This window comes from Phyllobates terribilis, unplaced genomic scaffold (assembly GCF_046119375.1).
Source record: "Phyllobates terribilis strain yellow unplaced genomic scaffold, ASM4611937v1 Scaffold_5__5_contigs__length_657084704, whole genome shotgun sequence".
Taxonomy (NCBI): domain Eukaryota; kingdom Metazoa; phylum Chordata; class Amphibia; order Anura; family Dendrobatidae; genus Phyllobates; species Phyllobates terribilis.
Window position 1 is genome coordinate 115,965,158 of NW_027362765.1, and position 14,828 is coordinate 115,979,985.

Consider the following 14,828-nt stretch of genomic DNA (forward strand, 5'->3'; position numbering starts at 1 on the left):
ATACGAGCGACGTTCTAGCACTTCCTCACTCAGTCCAACAGGTGGAGCCGCGCTTGTCTGAGAATTGAGCGTCGCAGCCGTGACGTTACCGGTCGCCTAGGAAGCGTGGAGCGCGGGAGGTGCTGCCGGCCGCGTCTGACAACCGAAGAGAAGGGTGAGGACCGGGGAGCACCGGAAATAGAGGAGGCAGGGTAATGTCGCCACATGTGCGAGGGTCTAGCTCCAGTCTGCACATGCTCCTGGGTATTTCCCTGTGCTGCTGTCTCCGCCATTGCCTCGTACATATGGGATGAGCACATTCATGTCATTCACCCTTTCCTTGTGTTTTTTTTACCTTCCAGGACCACAATGAGTCTGTTCAGTTCTACCGGGGGATTCGGAACTGGAGGGACGGGAATGTTCGGTACTACGACCACCGATAACCACAACCCAATGAAGGTGGGTGCTGCTCTGGGGGGGCTACAGAGGGGGCACCGTGGGTATGGGAAGGGGCAACGGAGGGGTTGCTGTGGGTACAGAAGGGACTACAGAGGGGTCACTGGGGGTACGGAAGGGGCAACGGAGGGGTTGCTGTGGGTACAGAAGGGACTACAGAGGGGTCACTGGGGGTACGGAAGGGGCAACGGAGGGGTTGCTGTGGGTACAGAAGGGACTACAGAGGGGTCACTGGGGGTACGGGAGGGGTCGCTGTGGGTACAGAGGGGTCACCAGGGGTATGGAAGGGGCAACGGAGGGGTTGCCGTGGGTACAGAGTGGTACAGAAGGGGCTACAGAGGGGTCGCCGTGGTTACGGAAGGGGCTACAGAGGGGTCGCCGTGGTTACGGAAGGGGCTACAGAGGGGTCGCCGTGGTTACGGAAGGGGCTACAGAGGGGTCGCTGTGGTTACGGAAGGGGCTACAGAGGGGTCGCCGTGGTTACGGAAGGGTCACCAGGGGTACGGAGGGGGCACCGTGGTTACGGAATGGGCTACAGAGGGGTCGCTGTGGGTACAGAGGGGGCGCCGTGGGTATGGAAGGGGTCGCTGTGGGTACGGAGGGGGCGCCGTGGGTACGGAAGGGGCTACAGATGGGTCGCTGTGGGTACAGAAGAGGCTACAGATGGGTCACCAGGGATACAGGAGGGGCTATGGAGGGGGCGTCGATGGTACAGAGGAGGTGACGTGGGTATGGAGGTTTCCGTCTGGACTGGATTTACTGTGAAATAATTCTGCAGGGAAATATGCACTAAATCGGAAGAAGACTTTTATTTTTTTCTCCAGATTTTCTTGCAGAATATACCTTGAATGTTTAGGGAAAAACCAAACCTCTGTGGTCTCTGTCGTTCTCTACACCCGGCCTCCTGCGCTGATGTCATCACGTGCCCTCTGCAGCATGTAATTGGCTGCTGAAGTCATGACGTCATCATATTGGCTGAGTGTACAGAGACTGATGGGGGACCAGGAAAGCGTGATCACAGTGGAGGTATTGTGAATATTTGCACTTTTGTCTTTTTTTTTCCTTCCCTTTTAAAGGGAACCTTTCACTAGATTCAGGCTGCCCGAGCCACGAGCACCACGAATCTGGGCCTGGCTGTGTGGTTGCATCCAGCTCTTTTTTTTTTTTTTCCATCTGAAACGCTCCAGTGTTTCAGCGCGAAACATAGTTTAAAGATTTTTCCTTGCGCCACGTCTAGTGATTGGCAGATCCCTTTCATGGGCGTACATGGGAGATAACCGTTAATCAAGTAGAGCGGTACTGGGAGAAGCCAGCCGAGGTGGCACTGGACTAACCACAGCTCTTTAAACTGTGTTTGCTCCGAAATGCGTTGATGTACTTCTAATAAAGCATTTAAGCCTATGGATAACACTATCCAGTATCTCTGTTTTTAACTCTAAAAGCATAAATCAAGCCCCTCTACATCTATGTTGGGGATAATATAAAAAAAAAAAGTTACAGCTCTCGGAATATGGAGACAAATGAAAGCTGGGGAAAAAAGCAAAACTGTGACCAGACGAAAAAGATCAACGTGAGTAGAGATGAGCGGATTCATCTGCGGGACTTCAGTCCAGCATCACCTGGCAGCTGTAGACAGGAGACCTGTAAATCTCTTACCTTCTGGGGTCCCCGTTGACGTGTTTGATTAGCCACAGCTGATGCCACTTTATCTGTGCGTCACATCGTTCTGGCCATGACAAATCAAACGCCTCACCGTGGATTCTGGAAAGTAAAGATTTACAGAACTCCCTTCTAACTGCCAGGTGACACCGGACTTGAAGATTTGGCAGCAGATCAGAAAACCCACGCAAACACGGGGATAACATACAAACTCCTTGCAGATATTGTCCTTGGTGGGATTTACTACTGTATTCCACTGCAAATGGAGGAGGAGGTAGATCCAGCTACACGGAATTAAAGCCATAGATTTTATTCATTCATTTTAAAATCATGCTATACATCCAAATAAAGAGTACACCCACATTATTGCTGGTACATGTAGCACCTTTATTCAACTAAATAAAGGTGCTATGTGCACTATTAATACTTCGGGTGTACTCTTTATATTGATAGCATTTGGATGTATAGCATAAATTTAAAATGAATCCAATTTACAGTTTTAATTTCATGAAGTTGGACCTGCTTCCTCCATCTGTGACAGTGACGTTGCTCTGGAGCACTGCAGGCCGTGTGGGTAAGCTGGCTACTCTCTTGTTACTTTATAACACTGCAAGTTCTTACTGGTCCCAGTATATGTGCTCCAGCTTCTAATAATCTCTGCTCTTCTCATCGCCAGGACATAGAGGTCACATCCCCCCCTGATGACAGCATAGCCTGCCTTTCCTTCAGCCCCCCAACGTTACCGGGCAACTTCCTAATCGCGGGATCCTGGGCAAATGATGTAAGTTCTATCTGCAAAAATTGAGGTAATGGGTAAATTATACAGCTCCTTATAGGTGGAAGCCTACAACTCCCAACATGCCTCTGTGGGTGTGCTGGAAGTTGTAGTTTTACAACACCGGTGGCATTAGTGCTGTAGTGTATGTCATGCAGGTTGTAATGGTTTTTGAGAAAAGTGCATTTAACCTTCCACGATGTGCAGAGTGTCAGAGTACAGACAGAGGACTGTGAAACTGTAGCCTGGCAGTAGACAGCAGTCTGGTGTCTGACGCTCACCGTTGGGGTAATGTGACGTTCTCTGGTCAGTCTCAGATGGTGACTGGCTTTGATATTTTGTGCAAGAGCAAAGGTTCTCCATTAGTATCCCTCAGTACTCCAATCTCTTTTTACCATGTTGTCTGCCCCCCAGTACCTCTTTGGATAATGTTCCTCAGTAGTGATGAGCGCAAGTGCTCGTTACTCCAGTTTGCTTAGAGTGCTCGGGTATACACTCATGTTTGAGTCCCCGCGGCCGCATATTTTGCTGTGGTTAGACAGCCACAAAATGTGGGGATTGCCTGACAAACACTAACAATCCCCCATATTTTGTGGCATTCTAACAGCAGCGAAACATGTGGCCGTGGGGGACTTGAACATGTCACTCGGTGTATTCCCGAGCACTCTAAGCAAACTCCAGTAACGAGCACTTGCACTCATTAGTATTCCTAAGCTATGAGCCCCCTATAAATATAAATGACATGGAAGTGCCCCCAAAACTGTGATCGTACACGGTGCTTTATCTGGGGCAGGGAATGTGCCTACAGGCTATTTACAGTACTGTGCAAAAGTTTGTTAGGTTTGGGGGGAAAAAATGCTACAAAATAAGAATGTTTTCATAAATAGAAGTGTTAATAGTTCTATTTTTATTCAATTTGCAAAATGCAAAGTGAACGAAGAAAAGACAAATATAAATCGCATCAATAGTCACCGGCCTTTGCTTTCATCAGTTCTTCTAGATACTTAGTTTTTGAAGGAACTCAGCAGGGAGGTTGTTCCACACATATTAAGCCACATTCAGTATTTTGCATCAGTATCTGTAAGCCAAAACCAGGAGTGGGTGATAAATACAGAAGTGGTGACGTGTTTCTATTATACTTTTCCTCTGACTGTTCCTCACCTCGTTTTGGCTTACCAGTACTGATGTAAAATACTGAAAGGGTGTGAACATGGCCTTAGGGAAATAACCACAGATCTGTGGATGTCACTTGCATGTAATTCCAGACAGACTGGATGATGTGAGATAAGGACTCCTTGTTCTTCTTTACACTGCAAGTAGTTCTTAAATGGGTTTTCCACTATTCTGACAACTTCTTCACAATTCAATCACTATATCCCTCCCCTTCTAAAATAACAGCAGCCTATGCTCTCCTTCAGCGCCGCTCCAGCAATGACGGCACTGGGGCTCACGTGCCATATGACATGTGAACACTGCAGCCAGTCTGTGGCCTATTCATTCACTTCCTTCATATGTAACTGACATCCGGAGGAAGTGAGAGCTGCTGCTGATCCTGACTTCCTCCGGATGTCAGTGACATATGAAGGAAGTGAATTCAGCGACCACTGACTGGTTGCAGGGTTCACGTGTCATAACATCGTCACGCGAGCCCTGGGAGAACCAATCCGTTCTTAGCTGTAACTGCATCGGAGATGAGTATAGGCTGTTGTTTTGGAAGGGGGGATATAGTAATGAGAAGGGGTTGTCAGAGTAGTGGACGATTTGGAACCAATAAGATGTTTCCGTGTCAGTATTACAGTGTCAGTATTACATGATGGATATGTATTGGTCCATATCTCTCAGCATTGAGGACACCATTATTCCTAACCAAATCCTCAACTCCACAACTCCGTTTGCTGAAATGCAGCCCCAAACTTGCAGGACCCTCCACCATCCTTCACTGCTCCTGCAGACTCTCATTACTATGCCACTCTCCAGCAAACAAACTGCCTACTGTTAAGCCCCCGTCTCACATAGCGAGATCGCTAGCGATATCGCTGCTGAGTCACGGTTTTGGTGACTCACCAGCGACCTCACCAGCGATGTCGCTGTGTGTGACACTTTGCAACGATCAGGCCCCTGCTGTGAGGTCGCTGATCGTTGCAAAGTGTCCTGGATCATTTTTTGGTCGTTGGCCTCCCGCTGGCCAGCACACATCGCTGTGTGTGACCAGCGGGACCAACGATCTGGCTGGTAACTATGGTAAACATCGGGTTACTAGGGGCACGCGCGCACTTAGTAACCCGCTGTTTACCATGGATACCACTCTGCTACGGTGCGCGGAGGCTCCCGCGCACCGTAACAGAGTGGTATCCATGGTAAACAGTGGGTTACTAGGGGCACACGCGCACTTAGTAACCCGATGTTTACCATAGTTACCAGCCTGCTCCTGCTTGCAGCAGGCTGGTAACGGGAGCAGGACATCGTGGAACGATTCTTTCCACGATATCGCTGCTCCCCTGATCGCTGGTGAGCCTGCCTGTTTGACAGCTCACCAGCGATGTATTAGCGATGCAGCAACGATCCCTGACAGGTCGTATCATTGTCGGGATCGCTGCTGCATCGCTTAGTGTGACGGGGCCTTTACAGCCAAATATTTCACACTTTGCCTCATACATCCAAAGCTCCTGCACCCCAGTTCTTATGTTTTTGTGTATAGTTGAGTCGCTTGTTCTTGGTTCCATGTCCAAAATATGTTTGGTGTTTTTTTCGGCAAAAATTCTTCTAGCCCTAACAGTAGATGTGTGTAACGAAGTCCAACTGATCGCAGCCAGTTTTTGGGCTGATGGCACTGCTGGACATCTTCCAGATTGAAAGCATGATGTGTCTTTCATCTGCACTAAGTGTCCTTGAGTGACTACTGTGTCTTCAATCCTCAACATTGCCCATTTCTTGCTGCTTCTTCAAAAGAGCTTGTACAGCACATCTTGAAGCCCCAGCCTGCTTTGAAATTTTTGCCTGGGGTAGACCTTGCTGATGCAGTATAACTACCTTGTGTCTTGTTGTTCTGCTCAGTCTTGTCATGGTGTTTGACCTGAATGTGACATGACGACTGTCTTCCACAACCTCCCTTTGTATCAGAGTTTGGCTGCTCCTCGCCCAGTTTTAATCCCACACAGCTGTTTCTGTTTCAGTTAATGACTGTTTCATCCTATATATGAAAATGAAGATCATTATCACCTGTTTGGCATTGTTGGTTACTCGCATACCTGACTATAATCCTACAAAATCCCTGTGTTTGTGGAAGTGTACCTAGAAGAATTGATGCTGTCTTTTGAAGGTTGATCACACCAAATATTGATTTGGTTTAAATGTGTCTTTTGCTCTTTCACCTTGCATTTTGTTAATTGCTAAAAATAAAGTATTTGCACTTCTATTTCTGAAAGTGTTCTTAAGATATTTGCAGCAGAAAAATCTATGTTTGCATAATGTTTTGATGGGGTTTTTGTTTTTGTTTTTTTCCCTTTCATTAAAATGGGTGAAAAACGTTGAAAGTATTGACAGTCTGCAGATCTGCAATGTGAAGGAAAGAATAGGCAACATGTGCATGAGATTTTATAAATCTTATTCACTTTGCTGGGACAGTAAAATGCTACGTTTTTGCAGTACAGAGCACTTGGAAAAGTGCAAAGTGTGAACATAACCTTGCTTGGCCTCATATTTTTCACAGTACACTACAGGTTGACACATAAGACTTCAGACATAATACACGCACACTGTGTTCAGCATACTACGATTAATGGATACATGAGTTCCGCTATTGCTATATACGTATTTACTTTTCAGAGCCCCGGTCCTCTGTATCAGTGGGGGCCCCAGTGGTCGGACCCTGGGCAGAAAGTTATTCCATATCCCACGGTACCGGGATAACGTTCAAACCTGAGAATACCCTTTTAATGTGTGTTGTGTTCTATATCCATTGCCGTGTTTGTGCTGGGTGCATTTGACGGATCACATGTCTTTTAATGATCGCTCTCTTCCTTCTTGCAGGTTCGTTGCTGGGAAGTGCAGGACAATGGTCAGACTATCCCTAAAGCCCAGCAGATGCACACAGGACCGGTGCTGGACGTGTGCTGGAGTGATGTATGTATCCCCCATTATTAGGTTATACCATCATATGAGCCTGTATGGGAGAAGGATGTGCAATGTCCGCTATGAGAATGTGAATACTAAGCCATCCTTGTCTCTGTGCTTCCTCAGGACGGCAGTAAAGTGTTCACAGCATCTTGTGATAAAACCGCCAAAATGTGGGATCTGAACAGCAACCAGTCATTACAGATTGCCCAGGTAATGTGTCCTCCATGTAGTGTAGGTAGACAGCTGACAACATGCACTGGTCACATAACCCGATCATTTACCTAAACTCCATCATTCTCTCCTGTCAGCACGATGCACCCATAAAGACCGTTCACTGGATAAAGGCTCCGAACTATAGCTGCATCATGACCGGAAGCTGGGACAAAACTCTCAAGGTAGAATTCACACCCGATGGGGCAGTCTTCTCCATTGTACGTCTAATAATATACATTACCCACAAAAAGTTAGGGATATTTTGGCTTTCGGGCAAAATTTATGGAAATGTACCATGTTCACGCTCTACTGATATTTTATCATGAAAGTAGGGCATTTAAGTAGACGCATGCAATGGTGATTTCCTCATCTCAAACAATTTATTGAAAAAAGCCAACAGTGGTGGGTATACCCCAACAAGAAATGTCAATGTCTCAATAACTTGTCATGTGGCCTTCAGCATCAATTACAGCTTTACAATGTCTCCTGCAGCTCACAAGTGGAGTTATTGCCTGCGGAGGCATGGCATCCCACTCTTCTTGAAGGGCGGCCCTCAGGACATTGAGGTTCTGGGGTACAGAGTTACACGCCTCTACACGACGACTCAGCTGATCCCATAGGTTTTCTATGGGATTCAGGTTCGGATAAAGTGCAGGCTGCTCCATTTGAGGTACCAGTCTCCCGCAGCCGCTCCCTAATGAGGCGACCTTGATGAGCTGGAGCATTGTCGTCTATGAAGATGAAATGAGACCTGTGTTGTTCGTACAGAGGCACAATGACTGGATTAATGATGTTATTCAAGCAGTAGGGGCTTGTCACTGTACCATTCAAAGTGTAGGGCAGTTCTGTATTGAGTAGACACCTGTTCACACTAACACCACCACCATTCAAGTGGTTGTCTGGTGACAACAGTGGCTGATGCATAGAGCTCTCCTTGAAGTTTCCAACATCATTGGTGAACATCATTTCTGCTCAGCGTGAATCAACTTTCATCAGTGGACAGCACTGAGGCCCACTGGTCCCTCGTAGATGGCGCCTGTGTGTGTGGTCAGGTAGCCTTGCAGGTCGTCTAGCACGCACACCACGCTGATGTAAACAGTTTGGAATAGTCTGACGTGACACTTGGGTGCCTCTCACCTTCCTTAAATGTGCCTGGAATTGTGCAGCATTCATCATCCGGCTCCGAAGGGCATCGTTCACAATGAAGCGGTCATCAGTGTGGGATGTGGCCAAAGGACGGCCACTTCTCTGCCTGTCTGTGACTCTTCCTGTATCTCTGTAGCACCCTGCTGATCACACTCTGACCCTCTAAGCTCTGTGGCCTCTTCCATCTGAGAACATCTTGCTTGAAGCCTCACAATGGCGCGGTGCTGCTGATCAATTTTTAGGTATCGACTTGGTCTCAGGATGTCAAAATGTGAACCGCACGATGAGGAGAACTGTTTTAGGCTATGTGCACACGAAGCGATTTTAATGCGTTTTTGTGGTGTATTTTCGCTGCGAAAACACATTAAAATCGCTTGTAATAGGTCTGCCATTTACTGCAATGCAAATCCGCATGTGCTGTGCACATCATGCGGAAATTTCCGCTGCGAATTCACATTGCAGTAAAACTCGCAGCAAGACCAATTCTAGTGCGATTTCGTTGCGAAATCGCTGCCATTGACTTGCATTGGATCGCATAAGATCCGCATGACTACATGTAGTCATGTCGATCTTATGCGATTAATGCGCGGATGGTACCCGGGTCTGGAGAAGAGGAGACTCTCCTCCAGACCCGGGTACCATAGTACCTGTAAGTAAAAAAAGAATTAAAATAAAAAATAACCTTATACTCACTTTCTGATGGCCCCCGCTCTGCTCCCAAGCGTCACTGCTGGCTCCGAGGTGGGTACTGGTAATGTAAAAGGACCTTCCAAGTGATGCTAAAATCGCATGCTAAAAACGCTTGACAAACTCTTGTCCCTGGCAGAAAAAACTCATGTACAATCCGCATGCGTTTTTTCCGCCAGGGAGATGCAGAAACGCTCAGGAAAAATTGTAGCATTTCTGCATCGTGGGCACATAGCCTAATACTAAGTCTAATTGCACCACGAAATTCATTGGGTGATTCATGGATCAAACGCCTGTTTTTGAGTTTTGCCATTAAGCTCCTTGTTGGAGAACAGCAGGTTGTGCAAAAGCACTGAAACATTGAGCGGTTGGACACAGGAATTCAAAAATTTAGAGCCATCACATTAAGTTCACCTGAAAATGTTAGAGAGCAATTTAGGATCATCCTGAAATTTCACCCGAAAGCCAAACATCGCTGACTTTTTGTGAGTAGTGTATGTGATTATGCTTTTATCCTTTTCCCACAAATGGATACAGTTACATCAGTGGGTGCCGGCCGGGATCAAAGTTAACTCTTGACTCTAGTGTTCATCCCTTAAAGGGAATGTTCCTTTTTAAATTTTATTGTACCAGAGGGTTGCACAAGTCCAAAAGAACAGTCTCAACCTCCACAGGTCCAACGCTGCCTCTTTGTTTCTGTTCTGATCTCTGTTGATTGTCTGCTGCAGTGACATCACATCTACAGTGCTCGTAACCGCTTCTGCCAATCAGCAGTTCGTGCCATCTACATTGTTAGTTATATTATAGTTTTTTTTATATTATTTTGGATGAATTCCTGAAAAAAAATGTCTAATTTGATGAAAACCATGTAGGTCTTGAGCCTCTCTTCTCTTCCTCTAGTTTTGGGACACACGTTCTCCGAATCCACTGATGATGCTGCAGCTCCCGGAGCGCTGTTACTGCGCAGATGTGGTAAGTGCGTCCAGTTCTGCTTCATACTCACAATCTAGTCTGCTGGATGTAAGTTCTGTCAGAAACAAACCACAATGTCACTCAGTACATGTACTGTACATGCTTTTTATGTTCCCCTCCTCAGGTCTATCCTATGGCCGTTGTAGCCACTGCAGAAAGAGGACTAATAGTTTACCAGCTGGAGAACCAACCCTCTGAGTTCCGGAGGATCGAATCCCCCTTAAAACACCAGGTAATGTTCAGAGTATGTGACCTGTACTTGCCTAGTCCTGCTTACAGGTGTAAGGCTTGTTAGTGTCCCTCCAATTCCAAAAACTTTAGCAGTTCTGATCCTTAGGGGTCCAGTACTGAGCCCCCCACCTCTAATCACTGGATGAAGGGACAGAAAGGCTGAGTTGAGCACCGTGCTCCTTCAGCTCAGACTTGAAAGCAGAGCTTTGTAAGAATTCATATGATTATTATATGAGAATCGGCAGAGGAAGCCCCTTCATTTCACCAGCTGTTGGAGGTCTCTGCACCCAAACTTTTGACAAGCCGCTATGATTTATTTTCGTATAGACAAGACAGCTTCCATTCTCTGACAGCAAGTAAAAATTTTATAGTGAAGCAAAGTCCATAAGAAAACCACAGAACGTTGTATTTTGGTAAATTTGCGAATATCCTGCTAATTATCATAATTCGGGACTTGCTCGTCTGCTCTTCCTCCAGCATCGGTGTGTCGCTATATTTAAAGATAAGCAGAACAAGCCGACTGGCTTCGCCCTGGGCAGCATTGAGGGGAGAGTTGCCATCCATTACATCAACCCACCTAATCCGTAAGTGCTCCACCTCTGGGGACTGAGCAGGGTGAACTATGGGTGGCTTAGTAAAATAACTCTCATCCTCTCACAGAGCCAAAGACAACTTCACATTCAAATGTCATCGATCCAATGGGACAAACACTGCGGCTCCTCAGGACATCTACGCGGTAAGATCCTTGGGCAGGAGGGAAGGAGCTTCCTCTTTACCCTCTGGACTGAAAGTCTTAGGCTATGTTCACACGTTGCATTTTTGCTGCTTTTTTTTTTTTTTATGTGGGCAGTAAAGAAGCTGCTTATCAAAAGCAGGCTTTGCTGCGCTCTTCATGATCCCAAATTCAGCTTTGCCTCCACCACAGAAGCATGAACACAGGTGACCAATGCAAGACATATGTTCATGAAAAAATCCACATTACAAATGTAACAGTGGGGGAGGTGAATTGGTCAGGAATAGTTTACCCAAGGCATTGGCAGAGCATTGAGTTTGTAGGACACTGTTTACTTTCACACTTTGGTGGGCCATTTCTCACCTTGGTCAGCCAATGTTTACTTTAAACATACAGTGAGGGAAATAAGTATTTGATTCCTTGCTGTTTTTGTAAGTTTGCCCACTGACAGACATGAACAGTCTATAATTTTAAGGGCAGGTTAATTTTAACATTGAGAGATAGAAGATCCAAAAAAAGATTAAGAAAATCACAATGTTTAAATTTGATAATTTATTATTTTTTTTTTTGCATTGAGAAATAAGTATTTGATCCCCCTACAAACCATTGTGAGTTCTGGCTCCTACAGACCAGTTAGACGCTCCTAATCAACTCGTTACCTGCATTAAAGACTGCTGTCTTACATAGTCACCTGTATAAAAGACTCCTGTCCACAGACTCAATTAATCAGTCAGACTCTAACCTCTACAACATGGGCAAGACCAAAGAGCTTTCTAAGGATGTCAGGGACAAGATCATAGACCTACACAAAGCTGGAATGGGCTACAAAACCATAAGTAAGATTCTGGGTGAGTAGGAGACAACTGTTGGTTCAATAGTAAGAAAATGGAAGAAATACAAAATGACTGTCAATCGACATCGATCTGGGGCACCATGCAAAGGCTCACCTCGTGGGGTATCCTTGATCACGAAGAAGGTGAGAGATCAGCCTAAAACTACATGGGGGGAACTTGTTAATGATCTCCAGGCAGCTGGGACCACAGTCACCAAGAAAGCTATTGTTAACACATTACACCTTAAAGGTTTAAAATCCTGCAGTGCCTGCAAGGTCCCCCTGCTCAAGAAGGCAGGCACATGTGCAGGCCCGTCTGAAGTTTGCCAATGGACACCTGGATGATTCTGAGTTATTCGGAGAAGGTGCTGTGGTCAGATGAGACGAAAATTCGGCTTTCTGGCATTAACTCAATTCGCCATGTTTGGATGAAGATGAAGGATGAGTACAACCCTAAGAACATCGTCCCAACCATGAAGCATGATGGGGGAAACGTTATACTTTGCGGGTGCTTTTCTGTAAAGGGCACATTCACCGTACTGAAGAGAAGATGGATAGGGGCATGTGTCGCGAGATTTTGGAAAACAACCTCCTTCCCTCAGTAAGAGCATTGAAGATGAGTCGTGGCTGGTTCTTCCAGCAAGACAATGACCCAAGACATACAGCCAAGGCATCAAAGGAGTGGCTCAAAAAGAAGCACATTAAGGTCATGGAGTGGCCTAGCCAGTCTCCAGACCTTAATCCCATAGAAAATTTATGGAGGGAGTTGAAGCTCCGAGTTGCCAAGTGACAGCCTCAAAATCCTAATGATTTAGAGATGATCTGCAAAGAGGAGTGGACCACAATTCCTCCTCACATGTGCGCAACCCTCATTATCAACTACAAAAAAACGTCTGACTGCTGTGCTTGCCAACAAGGGTTTTGCCACTAAGTATTAAGTGTTGTTTCACAGAGGGCTCAAATACTTATTTCTCACTGCAAAATTAAAAAAAAAAAAATCTAATTTATACAATGTGATTTTCTTGATTTTAATTTTAGATATTCTATCTCTCAATGTTAAAATTAACCTACCCTTAAAATTATAGACTGTTCATGTCTTTGTCAGTGGGCAAACTTATGAAAACAGCAAGGAATCAAATACTTATTTCCCCTGATGTCTCACTAATTTAATTAAACTGTACTAATCCTAACTGCCATCTCAGGTGACGATACCAAGACATTATGGTTTAAACATGGGAAAATCACAAAAATAAATGGGTTTCATATACTGCTGTACCTGCTTTTTTCACTAAAGACGCAGCAAAAAACACAGGTGCCAGGTTTTGCACTTACTCATTGCTTTCTATGGGTGAAAAAACACTGAAAGAAGTGACATGCAGCAGTTTTCCAATTCAGTCAAGAAAAAGAACCAATGTGTGTGCGCATGAAATGTCTGAAATCTCATAGCTTTTGCTGGTACTGTAAAGCAGCTTTTAACTTACATAAATTTGCATTAAAAAACGCAATATGTGAACATAGCTTTATAGCATTTTCTGCTTTTTGCGTCTATATTGAGTTTCATACTATCAACATCCAGTACGGAGCAGAACCGTTCCGATCGCTGACATGGTCATCGCTAACCTTTTGTGTCCTATCAGGTAAACGGCATCGCCTTCCACCCGGTACATGGCACTCTGGCCACAGTCGGCTCCGACGGACGCTTCAGCTTCTGGGACAAAGACGCCCGGACGAAACTTAAGACTTCAGAGCAGTTGGACCAGCCAATCTCTGCCTGCTGCTTCAACCACAACGGGAACATCTTTGCCTATTCCTCCAGTTACGATTGGTCCAAGGTGAGTACTCCCATCATGCGCTGTCTGCCCAGTGCAGCCTCCTGCATAGATCACTAATCCTCCTTTCCATCCAGGGCCACGAGTTCTACAATCCACAGAAGAAGAATTATATCTTCCTGCGTAATGCCGCAGAGGAACTAAAACCCCGGAATAAGAAATAGTAAGTGTCTCTCCTCCTCTGTCCTAAAATGCCGCTGATATTTGCCAGATCAGAGCTGCCGTTAGCAACTCCTTTTCCGTGCAGTGGCCGCTGGTGGGGAAATGTAGTATTAAACGTGGCAATATGGATAAGTCGGTCAGCGTCTCTACTTTGACCCATGAAGGGGATGTCTCCAGTGCATATATCCCCCCCATGTAATGCCCATATTCCTAATGAGGCTTATGGAAAGGGCTGTCGAGATAATGCCATTGTGAGAGGTTTTTTGGTGATGTCTCGTCAATTGCAGGTATTGTGCACCTGTCCTGATCTGACCCATCTCTGTATTAATCCCGGCAGGTGGATCGCCATGCCAGTACGTCACGTTTTCTGCACTTGTTGGGCTTCACCGAGCTCCACAATATCCCTTGTCGTGTTCGAAATAAACCCAGGATACCGTCACCCGTCCTGGTGGCTGCCACCTCTCCCGTGTACATATCGACCCAGTAAGTACGAGGACCTCGGCCCTGCACGGCTTCAGTCTTCCCCATCCCCTGCAGCGTACGTGGGACTTTGTGACAGTGGTGGGACAGCAAGGCCTCAGCATGCGGACAGCTACAAACTGCCTTAAATTCTGTGTCTAAGATGAAAGCTAACCTCGCTGCGGTTTTTATTTTCTATCTGAATAAAACGACATTTTTATTAAGCGACGGTCCCGTGACCTGGCCGAGCATCGCCTTTATTTTACAGTCTGCGGATACTTTCTTGCCATATTGTATTGTGATACCTTGGTTGCTTGTAGCGGTGACTGCACAGGACACAGATGGTTAAATAAGAGGTTGGTTTCATATAATTTGTGAACTTTGTCATTTTTTTTACTTTTTTATTTCTTTCACCCGTCATGATTTGCTTTCTGGGCTTTGGTTGTTAGCCATTTCATTGAATCACTAAGAAGAAGATGGTGTTACCTACCTTGCAGCTTGCCACCTCTTTGACCAGATGTTGGCAGGAGCAGAATTCTGGAGATATACTCATTTAAAGGGGTATTCCCGTCTCCAAGA

The 14,828-nt window shown here is 45.8% G+C and overlaps 1 protein-coding gene across 4 annotated transcripts; it reads left to right on the forward strand.

The window, feature by feature from the left end:
- On the forward strand, nt 1–14,620 carry RAE1 (ribonucleic acid export 1). 4 transcript variants are annotated; one of them, XM_073681016.1, is made up of 13 exons: nt 2–154; nt 342–438; nt 2,771–2,875; nt 6,899–6,991; nt 7,109–7,195; nt 7,294–7,380; nt 9,932–10,003; nt 10,128–10,235; nt 10,712–10,818; nt 10,895–10,970; nt 13,437–13,631; nt 13,706–13,791; nt 14,128–14,620. In XM_073681016.1, coding segments are annotated over exons 2-13 (1,107 nt in total). In that variant the 5' UTR covers nt 2–154; nt 342–348; the 3' UTR covers nt 14,129–14,620. The 4 variants fall into 4 exon arrangements, with proteins under 4 accessions (XP_073537119.1, XP_073537117.1, XP_073537121.1 ...); XM_073681020.1 differs by having other exon boundaries at nt 39–191; XM_073681019.1 differs by having other exon boundaries at nt 96–243.
- Nucleotides 14,621–14,828: the final 208 nt, after the last annotated feature.

Excerpts from the sequence above, each read along its gene's own strand:
- RAE1 (XM_073681018.1), top strand. The coding sequence starts at position 349 with ATGAGTCTGTTCAGTTCTACCGGGGGATTCGGAACTGGAGGGACGGGA. Across the intron at positions 10,819-10,894 it reads TACATCAACCCACCTAATCC|AGCCAAAGACAACTTCACAT; the intron begins GTAAGTGCTCCA and ends ATCCTCTCACAG. Across the intron at positions 13,632-13,705 it reads CCAGTTACGATTGGTCCAAG|GGCCACGAGTTCTACAATCC; the intron begins GTGAGTACTCCC and ends CTTTCCATCCAG.